This window comes from Ascidia mentula, chromosome 5, assembly GCF_947561715.1.
Source record: "Ascidia mentula chromosome 5, kaAscMent1.1, whole genome shotgun sequence".
Lineage (NCBI taxonomy): Eukaryota > Metazoa > Chordata > Ascidiacea > Phlebobranchia > Ascidiidae > Ascidia > Ascidia mentula.
The window spans coordinates 13,248,399-13,271,094 of record NC_138570.1 but is presented as its reverse complement, the minus strand read 5'-3'; the positions used below and the strand labels follow the sequence as shown (position 1 = coordinate 13,271,094).

At 36.7% G+C, this 22,696-nt stretch overlaps 3 protein-coding genes across 3 annotated transcripts; 1 reads left to right on the top strand and 2 right to left on the bottom strand.

The window, feature by feature from the left end:
* The first annotated feature begins 1,759 nt into the window (after positions 1–1,759).
* Positions 1,760–4,260, top strand: LOC145902945 (uncharacterized). Its single transcript, XM_082991036.1, has 4 exons — positions 1,760–1,826; positions 2,844–3,018; positions 3,082–3,216; positions 3,432–4,260. The coding sequence occupies exons 1-4, from the start codon at positions 1,760–1,762 to the stop codon at positions 4,258–4,260; spliced, it is 1,206 nt and encodes a 401-aa protein (XP_082847162.1).
* Positions 4,261–5,649: 1,389 nt separating this feature from the next.
* Positions 5,650–7,603, bottom strand: LOC145902944 (fibrinogen C domain-containing protein 1-B-like). Its single transcript, XM_082991034.1, has 7 exons — positions 7,408–7,603; positions 7,264–7,335; positions 7,091–7,209; positions 6,759–6,855; positions 6,595–6,691; positions 6,012–6,161; positions 5,650–5,839 (listed from the first exon to the last, which is right to left on the bottom strand). The coding sequence occupies exons 1-7, from the start codon at positions 7,601–7,603 to the stop codon at positions 5,650–5,652; spliced, it is 921 nt and encodes a 306-aa protein (XP_082847160.1).
* A 1,183-nt stretch (positions 7,604–8,786) lies between these two features.
* On the bottom strand, positions 8,787–10,932 carry LOC145902943 (chymotrypsin-like protease CTRL-1). Its single transcript, XM_082991033.1, has 8 exons — positions 10,804–10,932; positions 10,663–10,700; positions 10,448–10,546; positions 9,865–10,030; positions 9,540–9,680; positions 9,330–9,457; positions 9,069–9,217; positions 8,787–9,008 (listed from the first exon to the last, which is right to left on the bottom strand). Exons 1-8 carry the CDS (start codon positions 10,881–10,883, stop codon positions 8,787–8,789), a joined length of 1,023 nt encoding a protein of 340 aa, XP_082847159.1. The 5' UTR covers positions 10,884–10,932.
* Positions 10,933–22,696: the final 11,764 nt, after the last annotated feature.

Sequence of the window (22,696 nt, the reverse complement as noted above, 5' to 3'; positions counted from 1 at the left end):
TTGTGCAAGTCATTTTGACAATACATATTCTTGCTTCGACAGTGCTACAAACAATGACCCGTCCAGCATGTGATTGTGAAGTTACATGCTGCAAAGCATCGAACTTACCGAATGTAGCTCCCCATGACATGTTAACTATAGATTGAGCCCAGCTGGAACTTAAGTCCGTGCGGACCAACGTGCGACTAAATCCCCGAGCCTAATTTGCTTTAATGTCGACTCGAAACGTATCACCGTGTTGTTGGTCACCTTTGGCAGTTGCAAATATATATATAGCTGGAATATTGTAAGAATTTGAGTAATCTTGTGTGAAGTTTACCATGGGGTTGTCACTTGGGCCGAATATCCTCCAACCAATGATTGCTAAACGATAAAATCTCGTAATATTTAACGATATTAACAATTCACATTGACTTGCAAAAGAACATCGCTATAAAAGACACATAATACACATTATCTTGATAAATCGTTAGTCCTTTGAACGCATATTTTGCACTTCTAGCCCAAAGTTTGTCTATTCACAGCACACATTCTTATGTAACTATTTTCATTTTAAAAAAATGTACAAACAATTCAAGGGGGTGGGCTAATTTTAAACAGTCGGAATAGTCAATTTCGTCAAAAAAAACTTTCTGTTTAGCTAAAATACTATGTACGAATTTACAACTCAAAACTTGATTGTCGTAAAAATGCAAAAAAAGGTCTAAACCTTAATTCAACTCGACTCGACTCGAAACGTTTGATTGACAGATTGCTTATTTCCGATTTGCTTGATTGTTTCCAAGTAGAGATGTGATGACGTTTTCATTATCATAACGATCATAAAAAGGTGAATTTAAAATTTTTACATATATGTTATGTGTAACTTGCTGTTGAAACTGGTATAACGCGAGTGGCAAAAGGTGATATGTCCGTGCAAACATATTTAGAAACTGTTATTTTAATTTAAAAACTGAAGAAAATATAAAACTTCTATGCGTCAGAAACTGCATAATATGTTTATATGTTTGCAACATTGGATAATACACTGTGGATTATAATTTAGCTCCAAAAGTCGATTGACTACTACCAATGGGGCAAACGGAAATACCGTCTGCTATTGTTTAGTTGTATAGCCACGTCGACAAGTCGATCAGCAGCTGTTTTCATGCCGACACACACTTCTTTGTTGTAGATTGCGACACTAGGCGCGTTTTTGTTAAAAATAACGTTTGCATGCACAACCTCAGCAAATGATTATTGAAATGCTTGTATATTAAAATTAGCAAAGTGATCTGTATAGACAGTTCAGATAGTAGATGTTTTTAGAAAATTACATTTCGCCTAAATAAGGTCTTTGCTGAAAGGTTTTATTGTGCTTGTTTAGGTAATGGTTTCCTGAATGTCATAGCATTGCTATTTAGCGAGTACAAAAACCGATGCCAGGTAGACCTGTTGGCGTTCCAGTGGGTGGAAAAAATATTTTTCGTCTGCCCTACATACAGGGCTCCACATAGGTCATGTAGTCGCGACGTGTTAGTCGCTGACGCAACGTTAGTGTGCCGCTGGGTATATACAGAAAAGTGATCATGGGAACCATGGACTCATGGTTGTCATAGTGCCCACACAGAGCACAATAGCCACAAGGGGCCGATTGGCCAGTCTCCAGATGTTGGATGTGGTAGGCAAGCTGCTTGCAGTGACACAAAGTTTGTTAAACATTGTTGGTCCTCTGCGACAGAAAGCCTGTAGGCTTAATTCCTTTGGCGAAAGACGCAATATGGTTGGAAATACTGTTGCTCAGATAAGTTTGTGCGATCCTGGAAGCAAGGCCACTGACTCGTTGGGTAACACCTTGACTTCCAAGTGCTGGCTGTTGCCGACACATCTCATGTCATCTTTATCGGTAAATTCGACTTAACGGCTTTATTTTTCATCCACAACAGGACCTTTTAGTAGTCGTTTTGTTTTCATTTTTTGTTTCTGTTTTTTTTTATTTGGCAGTTGGAGAAACTAATGATGTCTTACGCTTTGCAAATTTTACCATATAAGCATATATCAATACGGTGCGCGATCGACAGCCTACCAGGGGCCTTTGGTTTAAATTGATAATGATTTTTCATTCGGTAATCACACAGATTAGGGAAACAAAGAGGCAATGCCATCGGTTTTTCGTAAAATACTGAAAGTTTCATTTGTGTAATGGATGGAGTGGTATTACATCGGTGATAGCCAATACAGCAAACTCTCATCAGTGGACGACAAAGAAATAAACCCCAAACCCTTTAACTGTCACTGAACACAGATGTTGCATTTTTTTGCTTATTTTAAAGAAACGTGCTTATTTTAAACTTGTGGGCTTACTTTTCGCCTCCAAGCCCGTATAGTTTTTTTTTATAAATGCAGATTTTGGTTGCTTGGCGCTGCGGTGCTGGGTGTTTCAGATCGACCACCTTCAGAAAACTGTTATATCCTCAAACTCGGAGTTCTGACACAAATCAGATATTTCGGCATCAAAAAGCAGAGTGCTTATATTCCTGTCTATTTAACAATGTACATACATGCGCTACAACTGTAGTTGTCAAAGAGCACAGGAATGAAATGAGTGAAATGTCGACCGATGTATCTTCCTCTGACATGACTCAATGTCAAACCGTTAACCCTATGATATCACTATTTAGTTGCAGGTTTGATAAAAATATATAAACCGGGTAATTATAACATGGTGAAACTCACATACAGAAGGTTTTTTCTTTTTGTTCTTGTTTTCTTCATCCGTGTTTTTTCCAACTTGAGTTTGTGGAAATGGAACCCAGATATAAAACATTTATTTCCATGCACTCAAATTTACTCGAAAATTAAAGAAACTGGAATATCTTGCGAAAATGTTTTACACAACATGACCATTGGCAAGTGGATACCTCTGAGAAACCCGGAAAAAAATGCTTCCTACTACGATTCTATTTACCAAAGCTATCGGCAGGGGCTTCTAATAACTGAAAAATTGTGGCGTGACGACGGAAAATGTGGAAGAAATAAGTAAGTTTATTCCATTGTTTGTTATGTAATATCACCAAACATTCCAACGCATTTTCGCTTCAGCTCACTTCCCAAAATGGCTGCGTCGCTGTGGCCGGAGTTACCCGGTTGGTGCAACCCCTATGGTGGTACACCGTGTTGTGATAGTGCTGAGGACGGAAAGTGTATTTTTTCTTCTGCGAAATGCAACTGTTCAGAGTGAGTTTTTTCAAAAGTTGAATAGCCAGCTTTTGGTATAACGAATACAAGATTATGTAACACAGAATATGTTGATTTTTGGTCTAAAAGATACAAATTCATGAAGGAAAGGTTTACATTTAAATCTTAAACCCATTTGTGTTTTAGTGATATAAGTAAAGTTTAGGCTTCGACCTCAGGCGTGCTTTTCATACTATGTGAAATTGTTTCCTCAGCTGCGTGGATATGAGAAATTACCAACACTCTGAGTTGAGCGAATGGAAAGCCAAAGACGAGCGATGCGTCTGGCGCAACTACTCAACCGCGACCGAAGCATGTGACGTCATAGAGAGGTCGCCCTTCAACTCTATTCATTTTATTGGAGACTCGCTCATGCGTAACATGTATTACGCCATGTTGATGATTCTCACAGACGATCCAGTGAGCGGAGCGTGGAGCGAAAACATGTTGGAAAGTTCGCGCTTGTATTGTCGCAGGGAAAGGTTTTTCTTCACGCAATGCCGAAATGTCATTCGTTCATTCGACGATCTGAAGCAACCGGAAAAACTTTGTGGGGGATTAAAACCTAATTTTACGGTCGAGGCCACGATTCCTGACAGTATTGCCCCAGAGCCATACATTGACATTGTTAAGAGTTTGGTTGGACGTGAAGGCTCTGCAATATTTCTACACATAGGATTGCATATGGCTATGCAAGCACATTATATCATACGCAATTACTTGGTTCCTATGTTGGTCGTCAGACAAAAGTATTACGAGATATCCTCTGCTGCCACCAAGTGGCCTCGAATATATTTTGTCTCGACTACCTTTCCTGGCCTAACAAAACCAAACACGTATTGGTCATCACAGGGTTATGAAGCTACAATATCTTTTGCCGAAGAAATTAAAGCATTTTGTGCGGTGACCGACATTACCTATTTCGATGTTAGCCCGTTTTCAAAGTTTGTACATAGCTTTGACGGAACTCATTACGGCTTGGGAGTGAATTTAATGAAAAATCAACTATTGTTAAATCACCTCCATGAGCTAACCAACAGATAGTTGATGTAATTGCTAATGGAAATTGCAACGTAGATTGGAATTTGTGTTGGAATATATCACAACATAATTTGTGAAGCATTTTGCAATCGTATGTTATATTATTTGAATGAATGTCTTTGTTTATAAAAATATGTTGAAGGTTGTACAACACGGACAGTGTTCAATAACTTTCCTCATCTGTTCAACGCAACCCATATGTTTATAAAGTACCAGATCACACACGATATAAAAAGCTGAAACATTGTTGTGTTTTTTGGCTTTATTTTGTAAAAATGTTTATAAAAAGCATAGATCCCACTGATAACTTGGGTTGGTTTTGGGATAAAAGCACTGAAATTCTTGCAGAAAGTGATTCCAAGGACTGGCCTAGATTTCCACTTAATCATCCAACCAAGATATTGCTTTTTTGGATATATATATTTTCCATATACAGCTTCCTCATTATACTAAAAGCAACAAATAAAACAAAAGTAATCGTAATGATTAGAATCATTAGCACACATCAAGACTAACATACTCTTAACCTACAGACCGCAAGGATTGCTATTATTCTCTTTGGTGATATGCAATGTAGGCAAGTTTCTGTAGCCTACAGAAAAAGCAAGTGCCAAGACAGTAGAAAAAAACACTAGTATTCGCTTTGCCTGTTGTATATTTTCTCAGGTTGCTATGCGTGGATGTTTGTTTCCAAGTAAATTCGATTTCAAGGGCTACTCAAAATTTATAAATGTTCTGTACTCAAAATTAAATCAAATCAAATCCAGACTGATTGTTTTTGTATTACAATATACCGTACAACAAAACACAGAAGTACGTAGTGAATATCATTGTAATAAACATAATAACACAAATTGTTTTACAGTTTTAACATTTTTAAACAGAGCATGAGTTTAAAGGGGTGATGTTTTCGCAAAGTTCAACGAAACGATGGCAGATAACCGAAGGTTATCAACATGTTTAACATATGTTATTTGGCTCGCAACACGAAGCATTCACGGCGATAAGTAGTTATTTGGATGTCAATATCATTCTACACCACCTGGGCAGGTTGCTGTTGCTTGCAACAAAACTTTCTATCTCATATTTTGTAACTCAATAACGATGCAAGGTACATATTTGTAAAGCCGTTTCAAAAAGCTTTAATGCAACGAAAATATGCTTCCGCTGCCAAAAGGAACATTAAATAAATCATTTACAAACTCTGTAGAAAAGGCCCTTGTGATTCAATCGTGTTCACTTAATGATGGGTTTTTGAAATCTGAAACTATGTAAATTGGACATTTCTCAATTAGGAAAGACACTAATGCTCGGTACCACAACAGGTGAATTAATACATATACAATCTTGGTGGTTTAATCAATAGGAATAATACTGTATAGGCCAACCCTGCTAATCACATCTAAACTTCATCATCGTTTCTTTAACTGATTCACTACTTCCTTTCCAGGATTTCCAAATCATTTTTCTCCAAATCCCGGTCGATCTTCCCCAACGAGCATTCAGCGCTGATTTGAAGCAATGGTTATGCCACCATGCACCGTGTTCGAAGTTTCTCAATGTTGCGCAATTACCGCTATACCTACAGAAACGTTCATAGTAATTTCAGCAAAATTTGGTCAGCAAAGTCGTCTAAAAATCACACCAGCTGCACTGATGAGACCATATAGGTCGAAACAGTGCCCATCTGCCTGCGGCTTACACAATTGATACAAAGAAGTTTGCACGGTTTCGGTCTGATTTGGTAGTTATACCTGTCATTATCGCTATCCTTTGTTGTAAACTGCATTCCGTTGTGAACGTCGTTGGGATTGCTAGGATTAATTAAACTATCACCGGCAGTGCCGCTGTATCCACCAACATGCAACCGATAATTATCAGATTCATCACTGATTGAAAATGAGCTGAATAAATATTAAAACTTGTTTAGGTGCGAACCAGCGGGTTCAACGTTGTCAAAAAAATCGTTTTCGAACTGCTCCTAAAGCAACTATTTGTAGTTTTTGACGCTCTTTACAAAGGCTCTTTATTTTATTTTGACCAGACCATCATAGACAGTGCTGGAAAATTTTTTACTCTTGAAACATTTGTATTCCATTCCGTAATAAGGGCGGAAATAAGTTAAAAAAAACAACTACGTTTAAATTTCTACATTGTGTAAACATGTAGACTGCAAGACAAAAAACTAATGACTATATTTTGACTCAAGTTGTTAACAGCACATGCATATTTTGCATAAATCCTATGAGCCGTTTCTCTTACAATGTCTGCCTTCCCATTGATGGAAATTTTGGCTGAAACAGTTATTTTACAATTTAACAGAATTTACTCCACTACCTGTACTCAGCAAAGGCTGAAGTTGAGTCAAATCCTCTCAGATCGATCCGCAAACGACATTCTTGGTTGTCTAACATTCTGTGAATTTTCTCCAATCCTAAAACCAAGATGTTTTAGACAAACATGTTCTAGATTGATAGAACTTATTTTATTTTCAATCTAACCTAACCAAAATTCCCCTGTCAAACTCCCAAATCCTTGTTTGTATTCTAGCCAAGTTCTATTGAAATCAATTGAGCCGTTGAATCTTCGCTGGAAAACCTATGTTACAAAAACGTAGGAATGAGGAAACACAGTATTTCAGACAAAAACGGGTTTTTAACAATACATTTATTCATAATTTCATTACAGCTCTTATTGTTCAAAATCTTTAAAGTGTGAAACCACCACCACCACCACCACCACCACAGTCACCACCACCACCACCACCACTGTTTGTTTGTTTGTTTGACTGAAACATTTTTACGTTGGAAACAAAGATCATGTAGTGTTTTACCGTCCAACCGTCGTCACAAAACACACTGTTTCCGTCATACAAGATCTGGCTTCCGTTTCTAGTTGCAGTTGCACAAGTAAAAGTCCGTATTTGAAGTTTACTCGACTGATTTTCAAGTTCTGCGTTGCACAACCGTAAATTACGATTTAATAGAAATAACCAGATTTAGAAACCTTTAAGTCTACTTCTTATTTCTTGTTTGAAATTTATTATATCGACTTCCTCTCCTTTTGGGCCGACATCTCCTTTGAGTCCAGGATTTCCCTTCGCTCCAATTCTGCCCACAGGACCCTCATTTCCCATTGGCCCCATTTCACCCCTAACACCTTTTATTCCGGGTATTCCTCTTGGACCCGACTTACCAGGATGTCCGGGATTTCCTTTTGATCCCTTTTCGCCATCAGATGAAACGCTTACGTCATCACCGCAAGCAGTGACTGTGACGTAATTGCATTGTTGCCCGTAGGCGATCGCAACTAACACAACCACTGTTGCTAAAATCTTAAGTAGCATTTTTCCTTCAACATACAAAACGTTATTACATTACTTTCAAAATACTTTTGGTCTATTGTATAAGTAACGTTTACTTTTCTATCTTACCTTGTGGTGTACAATAAATGTTTATGAAACCACCAGCAGGTTTCATCAACTGAGAATGAGCTGACTTCAAAGATTTGGTGACAGACAAACATTTCTACTCACTCGACACCAAGCGGAAAAAAATAAACGATGAAAATAATAAGGTAAAAGATGTAATCTCCTTCTCAAAAAAATACTGGATTTAATGCAAGTTTGTTTTGAAACTGATTAAACAGATGAAATAGGTAATAAAGCTGTGCATGGACGTGTCAGGCTGGTGTGGCTGTTACTCAATTTTGCTTCTTTCCTATTTGCCGACCTAACCTTGCATGCTCACTCAAACTCTATGATTATACAAAGTGACAATGTTCCCTTCCCTTCCTCGATTTGACTGCTGGAAGTTGTACTGTGGCGTATCTTTGAATTTATGAGATTCGGGCAGTTTTGTTAGAAAGTAATTTTTACACTATTTAAAAAAACAATCTTCGGGGTCCAATGAAAATAAATGGAAAAATATTTTTTATTTAAGCGGTTTTTCTTTTTGTTGAAAAGATTTGTGACCTATTGCAGTGTTAAGAATTGGGACATAATGTTTTACACGCGCTATAATATACTAGTTTTTCGGCTGCACAACGTTGTATCTTGGTTCATACGTTGTTGATAAAAAGAAATTGATTGTAGTAAAAGTATTTCCTTATCTTATTTTGATACCTCATTTTGCGATGAAAAAAGCTTTCAATCAGACAAAATGTTGAAAATAAAATCTATTTTGTATTTTCACTTGTTCTTTTTAATCTGCGCAAATCTTAATTAATTTTGATTTCCTGGTGTGCTCGATAATTTGGTTTTGTGCTGTTGACTAAGACCCATCACAATGATCACAAACAATTGCACCAAATTTTGTCGGTCAACACTTTGTTTTTAATACTTAAATCCTGTTCCCACTTCGGTGCGTTTCCTACATAGTGTTCTATTCGGCTTGCCAACTTAATCTTGCCCGATCATTCAAACAAATCAAACCACTAACTATAACGAGATATAAAATGATTTTATTCGCGGTCAAAGGAGTTTCCGGTCGGCTATTTATATTGCAGAACATGTGATATTTCACGTTTTACTAAAGATCCTCGCAGTATTCGCTCGGTTTGAACCCAATCTCTCGAGAGGCCCAAATGATCGGCGTATATCCTCGGTATGAAAACATGTTGGTCATGACTGAAACCCGGTTTTTTCGACAAGGTAAGCCAGACCATTTGTTGGAAAACAACCCGTATACAACATAAGGTGAACATGGGTCTTCGGGATTCAGTGGACAAACGACTGGGCTGCCGCTATCCATCTATAGAAAATTATTAAAATAACTTTCAATGAAACTACTTTAAGATTGTTCTGCACTTACGTTGCAACCGACCAATGAGTCGAAGAATTTAGTTGATGTGCATGTGTGTAAGTTGTCTTCCAAATCCTTACTGAAGTGGGCCTTGCAACTATTGATATCTATGAATTTGGCTCGCACTTTTTGAAGTCGGGAGCTGCCGGTCGTATGGGCTGCAGATGATAAACAACACGTGTTGTTATGATATAAGCGCTTTTTAATGTTTTATTAAGTGTTTAAATATGGATGGAAGGTTTTCTATTACAAAAGAAGCAGAATTCAAACCGGAATTAGTTTTTCCATGTCCGATACCAAAGCAGTGGTTGTTTTGAATTGGTATAAATTCGCCATTACTCAGACAAGCTGTTGGTTGATAACTTCGCTGGCTCAGAGTGATCACCGCAACATCGTATCTTTGGCAAAAAGTCTTGATTTATCGATTTTACTGGCACTAATTCGATCGAGGTGATATTTAGAATTAGCAAAACGTTTTACTTGTTTAATGAATCGTTGTTTTGTGTGTAGCTTGGGTGACACACAATTGACTTTATGTCTAGCAAACCTCCAGTGTCCATCCTCACTCCAGCAGAATTGAGTGCAATATCAACTTCGCCAATCGAGACTTTCCGTCTTGATCTATGTTGCAGAACACATTATCAGTTTACAACAAAGTTTGTTGTTACAAACCGGATATACTAACACGAGTGACTGAACTTATTTATGCAAACGATTGACCACGAAGACATCATTTTATTTTTCATATTACATTTATTGTTTATTTTTCATATTACATTTACGATACGTGCTTTCTGTGACCTACACTCTTTTTGATTCTCCGCAAGCATCCCAGACACAGTGAGCGGCGGTTAGAACATACTGCGGTGCAACCAAGACGCCACCGCACCTCAACTTCCACCCATTTGCATCATCCCAATCAAAGATCGAAGCGTGCCAAGGGAATTCCCCAGACAAAGCGTTTGTTCCATCTAAACACGTATAACTTGACAGCGATAGTTGGCACATACAAGAGATTGGTTAAATTTTTAATGGTTTTAGTTATGGTTTTAGGCAAAGATAAAAAATTAAAAATTTAAGCATCAATTTTGTGAAAATGCTGCAGTGATAGTTCAAGCATGTCCTGCTACTGTCCTCGGGCATATCGTGATTTTCAAGGAACACTGATCAAGCTTCGCTAAATAGCAGATAAAACGTCGGTAAATTAAAATCTACTTTTTTGTGGCAGAAAACAGTTCTTTAGAAACCAATACAACGTAACAAAAAGAAAGTTAATCACAAAATTATAGCAATATCCATGTTTGCTTGTCTGAAGGTTTACATGGCGAAGCTTCATTTAAAGTTTTACGTAAGTTTTAAAAAAAACTTTAAAAAAAAAAAAAACTTACGTATAATTCGCTTCCTTGTTTCTTTACTGCAGCAGTGCTGTCCGCATTGTTGACATGATCCATTAAACACCATCTCTCCAGCTTTGGACGCGGTTGTATCTGTAAGATTATTCAAGATTCAGTTTATTATTAAAACAATTAATTATTTTAGGTAGGTGAGCCTAATCAAGAAAATAGTCAAGCATTATGTTTCTTTAAATTTTTGAAAAACTTACCTTGGGCACAGACCATGTTGGCTAGTCTGCCTCGGCCTCTGTAAAACATGTTCAAATTTACGAAATTAGAAAATTATGTGCTGTAATTATTGATTTTCTGTTATTGATTACCATCATAATCTGGGGAATGGTTCAACTTACAGTTTTGTTGCTGGACTTCCATTTGTTGCGTGCAACCAGACATACAACAGCAACAACAACATACTATGACCTAACGCCATGTCCTTAAATCTCACAGTTAGAATCTATACTTTGTTACGTCGGGTTGTAATTAAACCCTGCATTATATACCCAGCTTGTCCTCACATATTTCAAATATTTACTGTTACCGCATCTATCTTTATCACCTATCCCCGTTTTAGCGGTTTCGTGGTAGACTATTTCCTTTTGTGGCTTGGTTAATTTGGTCCAACTGCAGATCAATGTGGTAAAAAAAATCCCTGTCACCGTGTTATGGCCAATCCTATGAGAAATGTACCTGTGTATCAAAAACGAAATTCCAGGTAAATTGAAAATGTGTGGGCATTCATAAATATCAATATTTCAATTTTGGGATTTTCCTACTTTTTTGTGGCAAGTTTGACTATATGTTAATCTCAAGTAATGCCCATATGACAATGGACTATATCGGTATTGTTCGAGGTTTCTTGCCAAGAATAGTTGAAATACATTACATTATATTGGATTATACTTTCCGCATGACGTTAGATTTCACATTGTATGGGCGACCTGCTGTCGTGTGATTGACAGAAGGGTACATAGGGTAGATGGATACAAAGGGCTAGGTTGTCTCGCCACACGTGACTGTCGTTTGAATCAGTGTCAGAAGCGGTTTGTAAAAGCCACATTGGTTGATGCCAATGCTGCCTAATCATATTGAATTAATGATACTTATTTGCATGCAGTTGTGCGGGACTTTTAAATTATGTGACATATCCCTCTGCGGTGATGTGACCGCACGGAAATTTAAACCGAGGAAACGTACGTGTTAACCACACCAGACCAGAGATATCAAAACTGCAAAAACAAATGAGCTCATTACAAAAAAAACTATTTCGAATTTTTTTTTCAATGTGGCCAAACTGAATGTACTATATTTAGGAGAAGTTGAACTTATCTAAATGACTATTGTTTTTTTATAATAACTGACGTATATTAAAGCCTCATGCCGTTGCAGCCTATATGTGGAAGCGTACAATACAGTATACAAAGTTTCATATTTAACATATTTAAGCATCTGACTAAGTTATTAGAGGAAAGACAAACTGGTCATTTCTAGATCAGTCGTTCTCAGTCATTTTTGGACATCATAGCACCATATTTTTTTTCAAATGCGTATTTCACCACAATCAATTGCATGCATTACTGCAGTGATTCCCAACCTTTTTGTGGTTGCGTACCACTTGGAGGTAAAACAATTTCGACACGTACCACCTAGTTGAGTGTTACAAAGTAAGCTAGGGGATGGAGGTACAAACATTTTGAGATTACTGACAATTTTTTACATTTGAACTATATCCGCAAATTACAGAAAGGTGTTCGCGTACCACCTGGAATGCTGACGCGCACCACCGGTTGGGAAACATTGCCTTACTACATAACATGAATCATATGCCAAAATTTATTGCCATACATAATCAATATTGTTGAATTGTGATATGCAACAATCTGGTTGTATATTTGTCTGATTTGAGGAACTATTTATTCTCAAACCAAATTATACAGGTTGTTAAATCACCTTCAGAATCAATTTACAATCACCATTGTTTATGGAACTATGCGCTCAGTGTGAGAGCCGCCTAAAATGAATAAAATATTTATTCAAGTTATTCAATTCACACCCAGCAATTATATGGAAATTATTATCATAATGTGAAATTAGCGGTTGATATCAATTAGGATGTGCTTCTAATTTCATCGTGTCTAATGGTTAGGGATAATATGTGAATATTCGGTTGATTCTGTCGAAATTAGTTGCCTAGTTCGGTGCATCACTAGTTTCCACGTTGCTCTGTACTGCGACACCTGACAAATCCACATTTAGTTTTTATAATTCAGCAATCACCAGATTATCGTGATGTTTATTCTCGATCCGTATTCATACAAGTAAATCACTGTTGTTACGATATTAGTTCTTAAATATGGTTAGAAGTTAATATCAAGGCTTTGATTGTGTTGTACAATCAACATATACAAACATCCAATATAGCCTATTTTCAGACCTGTAGGCCTACTGTACGTATGAAATGTATAATTGAGTTGTTTGGCGCATGTTAGCCCAAGGCTTCAGGATTCGTCATAGTTAACAATGTTTTCACTTAATTTACTTTTTTTGGAAGAAAGAAAAAGCAAATGACGCAAACACTGTTATCCCACTTTTTCCCATATTTTGTTTCCTAACGAAGTGAAGGCAAAATTGTAAAGATTGATCTCTTCTCTCCTCAAAAATTTCTTGAATCCAGTTTTTAAATTTTCTCAAACCACAATTTACATTGTAAAATCTAGTTTACATAGCGGAAATTTTCTGTTGATGACATAAACTTCAAAGGTTGGTGTGGAAACTTCATCCAAAAGATGTTCATTCGACCTGGAGGCAGACGGATAAGAGTTGAAGAATGAATAATAAAGATTGTTAAAAATTATTTTTCGCTTTAGTGTGCAATGGTTTTCTGGAGGTGATATCACCGTCATACTTAAATCCAAGTTAAATTAGCAATCAGCCAGTATCGCGCTATTTTATTCTTTCGCTATGTAACAACTTTATAAATTTGAGGCATTTGGCTTACATTTTAACACTAAAAGCTTGGATAAATCTTCTGGCCCTTTTGTTTGATTGCGTCACAAAATATGATTCAACAAATGAAACAACCAGCAATCAATATACACTACCAGCAATCAATATATAACGAGTTCTTTATGCCAGTTAGTTTCATGTGGTGAAATCTACTTCACATTGGATGTGGTTGATTGACAAAATTATTTATCATGTAACAATCTATATAACAACGGTATCAAAAATATGACAGAAAAGAAGCTTTTTCTTTGCTAACATATGAGAACGATGTAAGGCAAACGAAATAATACATCGAGAGAGAAGGAAAGGCATAACATATGGTAAATAAGAAGCCATTCCTCCTCGAATTGCCCGGATCGTAAACAGCTCCTCGTATATTTTGATAGATATCTTACAGACAACGATCCGAAACATCATCTGTGATCTACAACTGAAACTTTTTCAGTCGGATTTTCATCCTCAGCAGCAAAATGCGTTGTTGTAGTCGCTTCAAGCAAATTATGTTTAATATATTTCCTAAACAATTACCACAAATACTAATAAATCTAATCACTAACCTTGGGTTTATTTAACATCTCTAACGACCCTTGCGTGCATTTGACGCACACCTAAGTTTTGGAACTATCTTGGCGTGACAGTGAAATATTTCAGTTGGTTGCGAACGGGCAAATAAATACAAATACTGGAAAAAGCTATTTGTGGCTTACCCGAATGGCGCAACTGTAATTTTGTCGCACGAAAAGGAAAGCTAATTTTGATTTGCTGTAGGCAAACACAAAACATGGCAGATGGCTTAATTATGGCAGATGGCTTATTTGTCTAATCATACAGAAAACCTTCCTTCCGTACATAAACACGACAAACAACAAAACACTCATGACATAATTGACTGGCAATTTTTTTCGAGCGATTTGGAAGTCTAAATAATAAAAATTTACAATTCTTGTTCGATACGTTACGAGTTGCAAGTAAGATCTTATAACTAAGGCGAAGCATAGACCTACTTCCGTGGTATCTGTAGGACTTTGTTATTTCTTCAACAACATTTTACTATTTGCAAGGATTCATTATGACTGAAGCATGGTCAACAGAAGAAGCATCAGGAGCAGAAGTTACATCCGCCCAAGATTCTACGACTCCAATAAACACTCCGCCTCCTGATAACACGGTGGGAATATTACTACCAGTATACCAGAATTGTGCTGTGTTTATGAGTAACATTAGAACTTTGTTGCAAGTTAATTTCTAACTCGCTAAAAATCAGTTTAATTCAATGTAACATAGGTGCACATTTAAAGCAGAATTATCAAAATATATCATTTACTTGTCTTCATTGTTAGATTATTATCGTTTTAGGCGTTGATCGTAGGTATTGTGGTTGGATGTACCGTATTTGTTTTGCTGGTGATATGTGTGGTGGTGTTCTGCATTAAAAGTAAGAGAGTCCAACTTCCATGCGATTGCGAAGAATCAACGCAGGTTGGGAAGTTATACCTTAGTTACATTATTACATCAGTTTATTACCAATAACAAAAAACATTTCAAAATTTTATTACCACTTTAGCGTGATTTTTCGTATCTCGTTTAGGCTTGTCTTGTAAAGTGGAAAAAGTTTGAATCCAACTATATCTGCGATGCTCTGTGGCATAAAATAGATACGCCAAATAACGGATAAACTCATAAACAAACCAAACTAAATCCTGATTCTTGATTGTTAACTTTGTCTGTAATTGATTGCCGGTAAAAGTTTGGTTATTTTACACGCAGCGTAAAGAGGACAAAGAAGAAGAAGAGGAAGAAGAGGAAGAAAGAATTAAATCTTTGACTAATAAGGAGGCCAATGTTTATTTGATAGAAAACACGGCTGGTAACACGGGTCAAGGCGACAATTCGTTCGCTAACTTTCAGGAATCTAATGAGAACATCCCAACTTACATTAATCAAGTCACAGCTACCAAGCATTACAAGGAGGGTGTCAAAGAGCAAGACGACGCTATGGCAAGTTTGTCAATTACGAATGAAACGCCGGGTAATGCAATATACGGTACAATAGAGCAATCAGACGTTGGCCACGCAAGCGGTGCGACGAATGGTGGGAAACTGAGTGACAATCCGATATACACCAAGGAACATGCTGACCAAGAGAAAGAAATCGGTCCTACTTATGCATCGGTGCAAAAATTACCTAAAGAATATATACCAATGTGTGGGATGGCACCTACGAAGGACTTAGAGAATAAACTTGTTTATGGCACAACGCTCACAAACAACGCAACCCAGAACCCAGTGTACGGAATGATGCACGGCTCGGAAATACCCAACGACAAGGCATATCACATACCGAGGGTTAGGATCATGAAGGACAATCCTATATATCAAATGACTTATGCCAAGGAAATAAGAGAAAGTCCCTTGTACAGCAAAACCTTTGCGCCGGAAAGTCACACACACAGTGAGACAAACGAAAATAATGCCAAAAATGGCAACAGTAGCAGTATGGCTTAGAAACTTTCTTCTCTAGTATTTGTTACGGGGTAGCAGTAGGTAATTATTTTTACTGTAATTGCATTCAAATAGCGTTTTTTTTACATCTTTCATTTCTGTTTACTGAATGTTGATTTATTACTTTAAGGCACCAAGACTTCTTTGCCGATTCCTGATGTAAAGTTGTTTGATAAATAATGGTTAAAGCATTCGTCATAAAATTTCGGCCCGCGGACAGTATATGCGCCTGAGGGAAAGTATTTTAACCGGCCGCCGTGTTGCCCCGAGGTTGCCGAGTTACCAAAAAAAATCTCTTGTTACGAATAATGGTGACGGCTGTTGCTTCTCAAATGGCATAAAATTCTTTGCGATTAATCGCTGTGCAATGTCTCTTCAGTAACGAAGTGCTCTCTGTTAACCTCCAAAGCTTGTGGATTCATGAAAACAAATAATTTGTTGGCAAATGCAACGACCTTAATTGGCATCCCTATTTTTATATGGAACTGAATTTATTTTGGACATTTTTGTAATTTCCTGCCCTTCTCTACTGAAGTTAAGAAAATGTATAGCAAAACAATAGTATAAGAAACTGAGCATAACATTCTCTGAGGCAAGTTTAGGCAATTGAATGCCAATAACTTTGTAACTTGTCAGAATATGTTTAATATGCTACATGCTTTGTTGAGAATTATTTGTAATTAAATTTTCTGTATTTTCTGTCGCCTTTCAGTGATTTTTTGTCTTAAATGAATTATTGTTGCTACAACAAACTCGATATTAAATATTGGATTTTGTGTTCGTTCAGGTTTGGTGGCAGTTATACGGTAAAAGTCGTTGGTAAATTTACGATCATTTCCATTGTACATTAAAAAGATTAGATACGCCCCACCCTGCACAGCTGGTGTTGTTTACCTCTGATGACTAGCACAATGCGCCAAATGAAAGTATTTTGGTTTTTGCTGCTTGGTAACTTGTCGCATAGACGTTAATTTAAACAAAACATTAACAGACAGATTGGTGGTTTACAAATAGAGATAATGTCAAATAGATCAATATTCGTGCAATAATAGATCCGAGTCCTTGGTTACCGCAGAACATCTGATTGCGTTTGGAGAGTGTTACAACTGCTTGTACACAAAAATGTGGAAACTGGTTGTTACATCATCTGCAACGTAATCAAGAAAGCAAATAAAGTGAGGATGTTCTGTAAAAAACCAACACGTGTGTATATATTATACAATCTTGGAACATAAATTCGATCAATAACGCATTACGAGAAATAGCGAAAACAGTTTTTCCTTGAAATATAAGTTTCTGTTTCTATGAACTCCATTCTGTCTCAACAGTATTTGGCAAAAACGCGCATCATTGTGGTATACATTGTTGACGTACATAGTCTAACAGCTGTCTAGTTAATTTGCACGTAACTGGGTTTAAATGCCTTAAACAGGATTGATGAACTGAATTTATTTTCATGTTAAACTGTCGTAGAAGCAATTGCAACTCCGTAACATATCTTTGTCTAAAATTGTTTACGTTTTCCCAACACAAGCCTTTAACCTAACGTCTTGGCAATTGCAAAAGAAAAATGTTCGATATGTTTTGATGTGACGGAAAACTGGGTCTTTGTCCCATTGAAGCAAAGTAATACCAAATTAGGCCAATACAGGCCTATAGTTAGTTATACTAACGTATGATCATTGACAAATCAAGGTATATAAATTGCAATTTAGACTCATAGGATTCAGGCAATTAAGATTTCTCTACAGCCTTTCTCTTTACCCAAGTTTCTGTTCCAAAAACATGTTTGACATACAGATTTTGTGGTAAAAATGGTAACAAAAAAATCTTGTAAATTACCGAATGTGCAATCATTTTATGGGAATAAGAAAAACAACAAAATACAAATTTGCAGATGTTGTATGAAAAAACAAAGTTATTTAAAAACTTGCATCGCAAAAAAGTCACTTCAATTGATAAAATATTTAAAATTGTGCATTTTACTTCATAACTTACATTAGTATTCAAGCTGTGATTTCAGAAGAATATCATTTATCATCAGATTATATAAGCACTAAAACAGGTTATATATTGCATTTTTAACTTCTTCCTTGTTACTTATAAAAGTTGGTTCCATGTTGTATATCGGATTGGCAACGTCTTCCTTAGTGTTTGAGTCAACTGCCTGGCTTACATTTTTGCAGTTGTTGGTCTGCACATTTGTTTGGCTACTTGGTTTCTTGCAAGAAGCTTTAGGATCACAAATCTGAATTCTAGTGTCAGGGTTTCCACTTTGATTTCTGTGTCGACGTTTTAAAGCAATAACCACACTGCATATCACGAGAAGCAGAATACCGGATAATGATCCAAGTATGATTGCGATGTTTTGGTTCTGCGTAATTTTGTGCAAACTGTTAAGCTTCATGGGATTACATTTAGAATTCAAATACTAACCACATGGTAATTTGATGTTTCTGTGGTAAGCATAACATCAGTGGTAAAATTAAAAGTTATTGTTGGCAATATTGTATCGTTTAAGTTAAGGGCAGTAACCGTAATGTCATTCAGAGATTGTGGTGAAGAGTTTGTTACTTGTAACGTACTTTGAGCAGTAGATTGCAGAAAGGAACTTGATGTGAACGCTGTTGACGATTGCAAACAATTAGTGTTGATGCGCAATACAATTATCACACACAAATTACCTCGACAGATAAATGATACATTCAAGTATTTTACGGTTCCTTCACATGGATCACCAAATATACCATTATTTGCTTCTAATTTACATGTTTGTTGTTGATCACACAACTTTTCAACAATACCCTTTGAATCATCCGAATAACACTGTATGTTACCATTTGGCCCATCACATTCACTTCTAGAGCCACAACAGTGATTTTATAGCAATACAATTTGACAAACTATTTACCTTTAAACCTACTGTTTCTGCGTTCTGCCATAGTTAGCTTCACATATCAAAATAACCTCGTTTGTGGGGCAGTTTAAAGTTTCCTCCTCATCCTCACATATGATTGCCGAGTTTGTCTTTTCGGGCATGCATGGAACTGAAAAAAACGATTCACATTTAACATAAAAATTATGTATTTCATTTCCAATAAAATATTACATTTGAAATCTTTTCTGTTAATACAACATCTTACCACAACAACCAATGCACAGCAACAGACAAAAATATCCTAATGTGTTTCCCATTTAGTTGTTATTTAGCAATATTCTTGGTTAAGCCAATTCAGATTCAGAGTACATTCTCAGTACAACTGCAGAAGTGAAATATGTACTGTGTATACGGTTCCAACCGCTAAACGTATATTTCGTCGTAAAATCACTTTCGGTTACTCCACGGATCAGGGCAGGTGGTTATAACACATTATCATTTTCATTTAAAGTTGATTTTCAGCTAAACGTATATTTTGTCGAAAAATCACTTTCGGTTACTCCACGGATCAGAACAGGTAGTTATAACACATTATCATTTTCATTTAAAGTTGATTTTCATCATTTCGGTGACAATAAACAAATAAAACAAACACATTCGTGCAGTTTGAACTACGATTCTAATCTATGCTAAACTATGCGTATTATCGTTGCATGCAGTAAAAAGTTTCGGGTTCGGCCGAATAAATTCAGCAAACCGAACTTTTTAATACATTTACCACAAATTTAATCATTTTAACAAGACTGGAGGTAAAATGCATCGCTCAGTCTGAAAGTTGCTTTAAATGCTTGCTGTTTGTAGAACAAGGAGCCAACTTAAGGAAATAAACCCGAGCGAAGTAATTTATAAAGACCACAACTGAGTGAGTGATCTGTTGTTACGTAGTATTGGACCTTTGGTTTCAACTTCCTCGTCACTCGGGTGAAATGATATTATTAGTCACGCGCATCACCTGTCAATACTGAGAGACAAGCGTCAAGCTATAAATAAGCACCATGAGTAATATACAGTAACATGACGCCAAATCATGCTAGGCCTTTGTTCATAGCACTCTCTCTAAAACAGTCTACAAACATAAAATGACAAACAAACGTGCAACTTATTCATCAACCAGTTGCAAATTACCTTTGTACCAAGCAAAGTTTCAAAGAAATTGTCGAAACGTATAGGAAAGTAGTGATCGTTTTGGTTTTAATGAGTTTCGATTTGGCTCCTCCTTGGGGACTGACTGCGTTCCTTCGGTAGACGGTGACTTTACTTGTGAAATTATCACAACATGGGCGTCAAATTCAAAAAACGTTATGTTCAATCGGTGCTCATTCTATTTTAAAATCTCATATTTGTTGCTGATGCGCGTAAAAAGGATTTTGATTTAAAATGAAACTAAATGACTTGTCATCATTAACACTTGGTTTTTGAAAGTAGGCTGTCCTGTTTAAAGATCTTATATCGCTCGTCTTTTTTTGCATAATCAAGAATAAGATATTTCTCCAGAAAGTAGTGACAACGAAACTAGTGGTTGTTGTTCTTTTTTTGACAGTTCGTCTAAATTTTGCAAAGGGAAGATAAGTAATAGTCTATGCGTGCTTACAATTTATCACAAGAGATGTATAAAAATTAAAAGTTTTGTTTTTTAGAATTTACATGCAATAATGGAACTGTCATTCAAACCAATGCATTTTGTGATAACTAGTAGGACTGTGACGGAAGCACGCATTTTCATTCATTTGTGTTAAGTATTATATTCAACTTTAAACGAATTTAACGAATATATTTATTAGTTCCGAAAACACATAACAACATCAAAAATATTATTTTGGCTACAATGTGACAGGTTCCACGGCAACTCTGTTGCAACGTCACTATTTTTGCAACGTACGATCGCGTGTTTCTATGTTACTCGATATGACGTCGGATGTCCCAATGTTGTAGAACGAATAACTTCTGCTCCCCTCGTTCAACAATCTGCGACAGAATGACGCGCAGAGCTTGGAGCCCAGCAGGTGTTAAATGCACAAGAAACCAAAGTACGTGTCGCCTTCTATAACAATTGCTTCTAGATAATGTCCCCGATTGCGCCGATAAATATCACCAATTCAACTCTCCTTGATGGAAAAACACACACAAGATACACAACATAGATGCCATTTTATGTGGCGACAGTCTGACGGTTTGAATAAATTAGCGGTGACTTTAAACATAATGCGGTTACTACAAGCAATTTTGAACGACCAATACGAGACGCGACATCATTTACCATAACTTTACGTATTTCAAACGCACTTTATCTTTCCTCGAGATTCGTGTGATTTCAGATAAATTTTAATGCCGGCAACCTTCGTGTCGAGCGAATGGAAGGGTGTGCGATAAGCCATAGACCACGTCGAATTGCTTCCTGTGTCATATGTTTTGGGCACAATCAGGCGTGGTGTGCCTGTGGAACTATCACAAAGAATTGTTGTATACCTGAATGAGAGTAAGGACAGACACTAACGTGAAGTATACGCCTATATTTCGGGAACTTGTTGCGAGCGCACCTGCAAGCAAGTTACCGTTCATGCAAACATCTGCCAGTTGCAGCTGCTTGATGAGATACGGTGAAGAGCATCCGCAAGGGTAGTTGCTTTTACTATTGAGTTGCCTCACATCCATGAGGAACTCCAATATGACGTTTCGCTACCGCAGTTGCTTTGCTGGCAACGGGAATAGGAGTCAAGTAAAATCAAATTTCGAGAGAAATGAAAAATGCCAAGTGTAAAACGAGCAGCTCAAGATCAAGCACACTGTACCCTTGTCAAATGTGTCAGCACAATAACGCATATTCAGCATGTTCTGGAACTCGAGATTTGCCAACGCATGTTTCTCGGGAGGTAAACGTCGATCTTGGTCACGAACAGACGGTCCCTTGGTTATGATATGATGATCGACGGCATGTTTTGAAGGGGTTTTGATAATACGTAGTATGGGAAAACAATATAGCGTAGTAAGCCAAGTAGCTGCCAGATGTGCTGGTTGCCCTTAATTCCAGACGTTTTTCTTTGCCCAAATGTAAAAATTTTTGTGTTTGGTAAATACTCGTAGACAAATTCTGCTATGCTTAAACGTAATATTTTTTCCAAAAAAGGATTTACGGCAAAAGAAAAGTGTATCGCATACTTGCAGACAGAGTATTAAAACAATCACATTAAAGCTTTACTGTTCTTCTATTTGCTGTTATCTTCTCCACGATCCAACAATTTAAGCTCTAAAAACCCGTGCAGAATACCGAAAATTGTTGTTATGCCTAAAAATACTGTGGTGTCTAAATCAAGTCCGAATTTTTCCTAAACTTTCTGAATCGATTCGAAACGCTATAATAGTAATAATTACAGCTGCTTCAGAGTGCATGTCAACATTTCCAAAATATTTCCTCGACTGGAAATTACCATACTTCACTCTTCCCTTTGGTAAATAAATTCCTCTAAAAAATTCCTCCATAGTTGCGAGACAATTGCCTTAAACTGTGATATGCGGTCCCGAACCAAACTCTAAAAACAATATCTTCTACACTTAAAGACATTATATTTCGAAATACAACCAGAGCAGCAACTAACCAGTTTACAAACGAACAATAAAAAAAGACCTTCCATTTAAAGCCTATATACATGCAATGATGCCTAACATATCCTATAACAGTTGTTGTTTGAAAACTGCAACTACTTCAGCAAACACATTTGCAATCAGCATTAATTTAAATATGTGTAACCAATACAATATAACACTAACCAGCACACAGCACAGCTTAATAAATATTTCGTTTC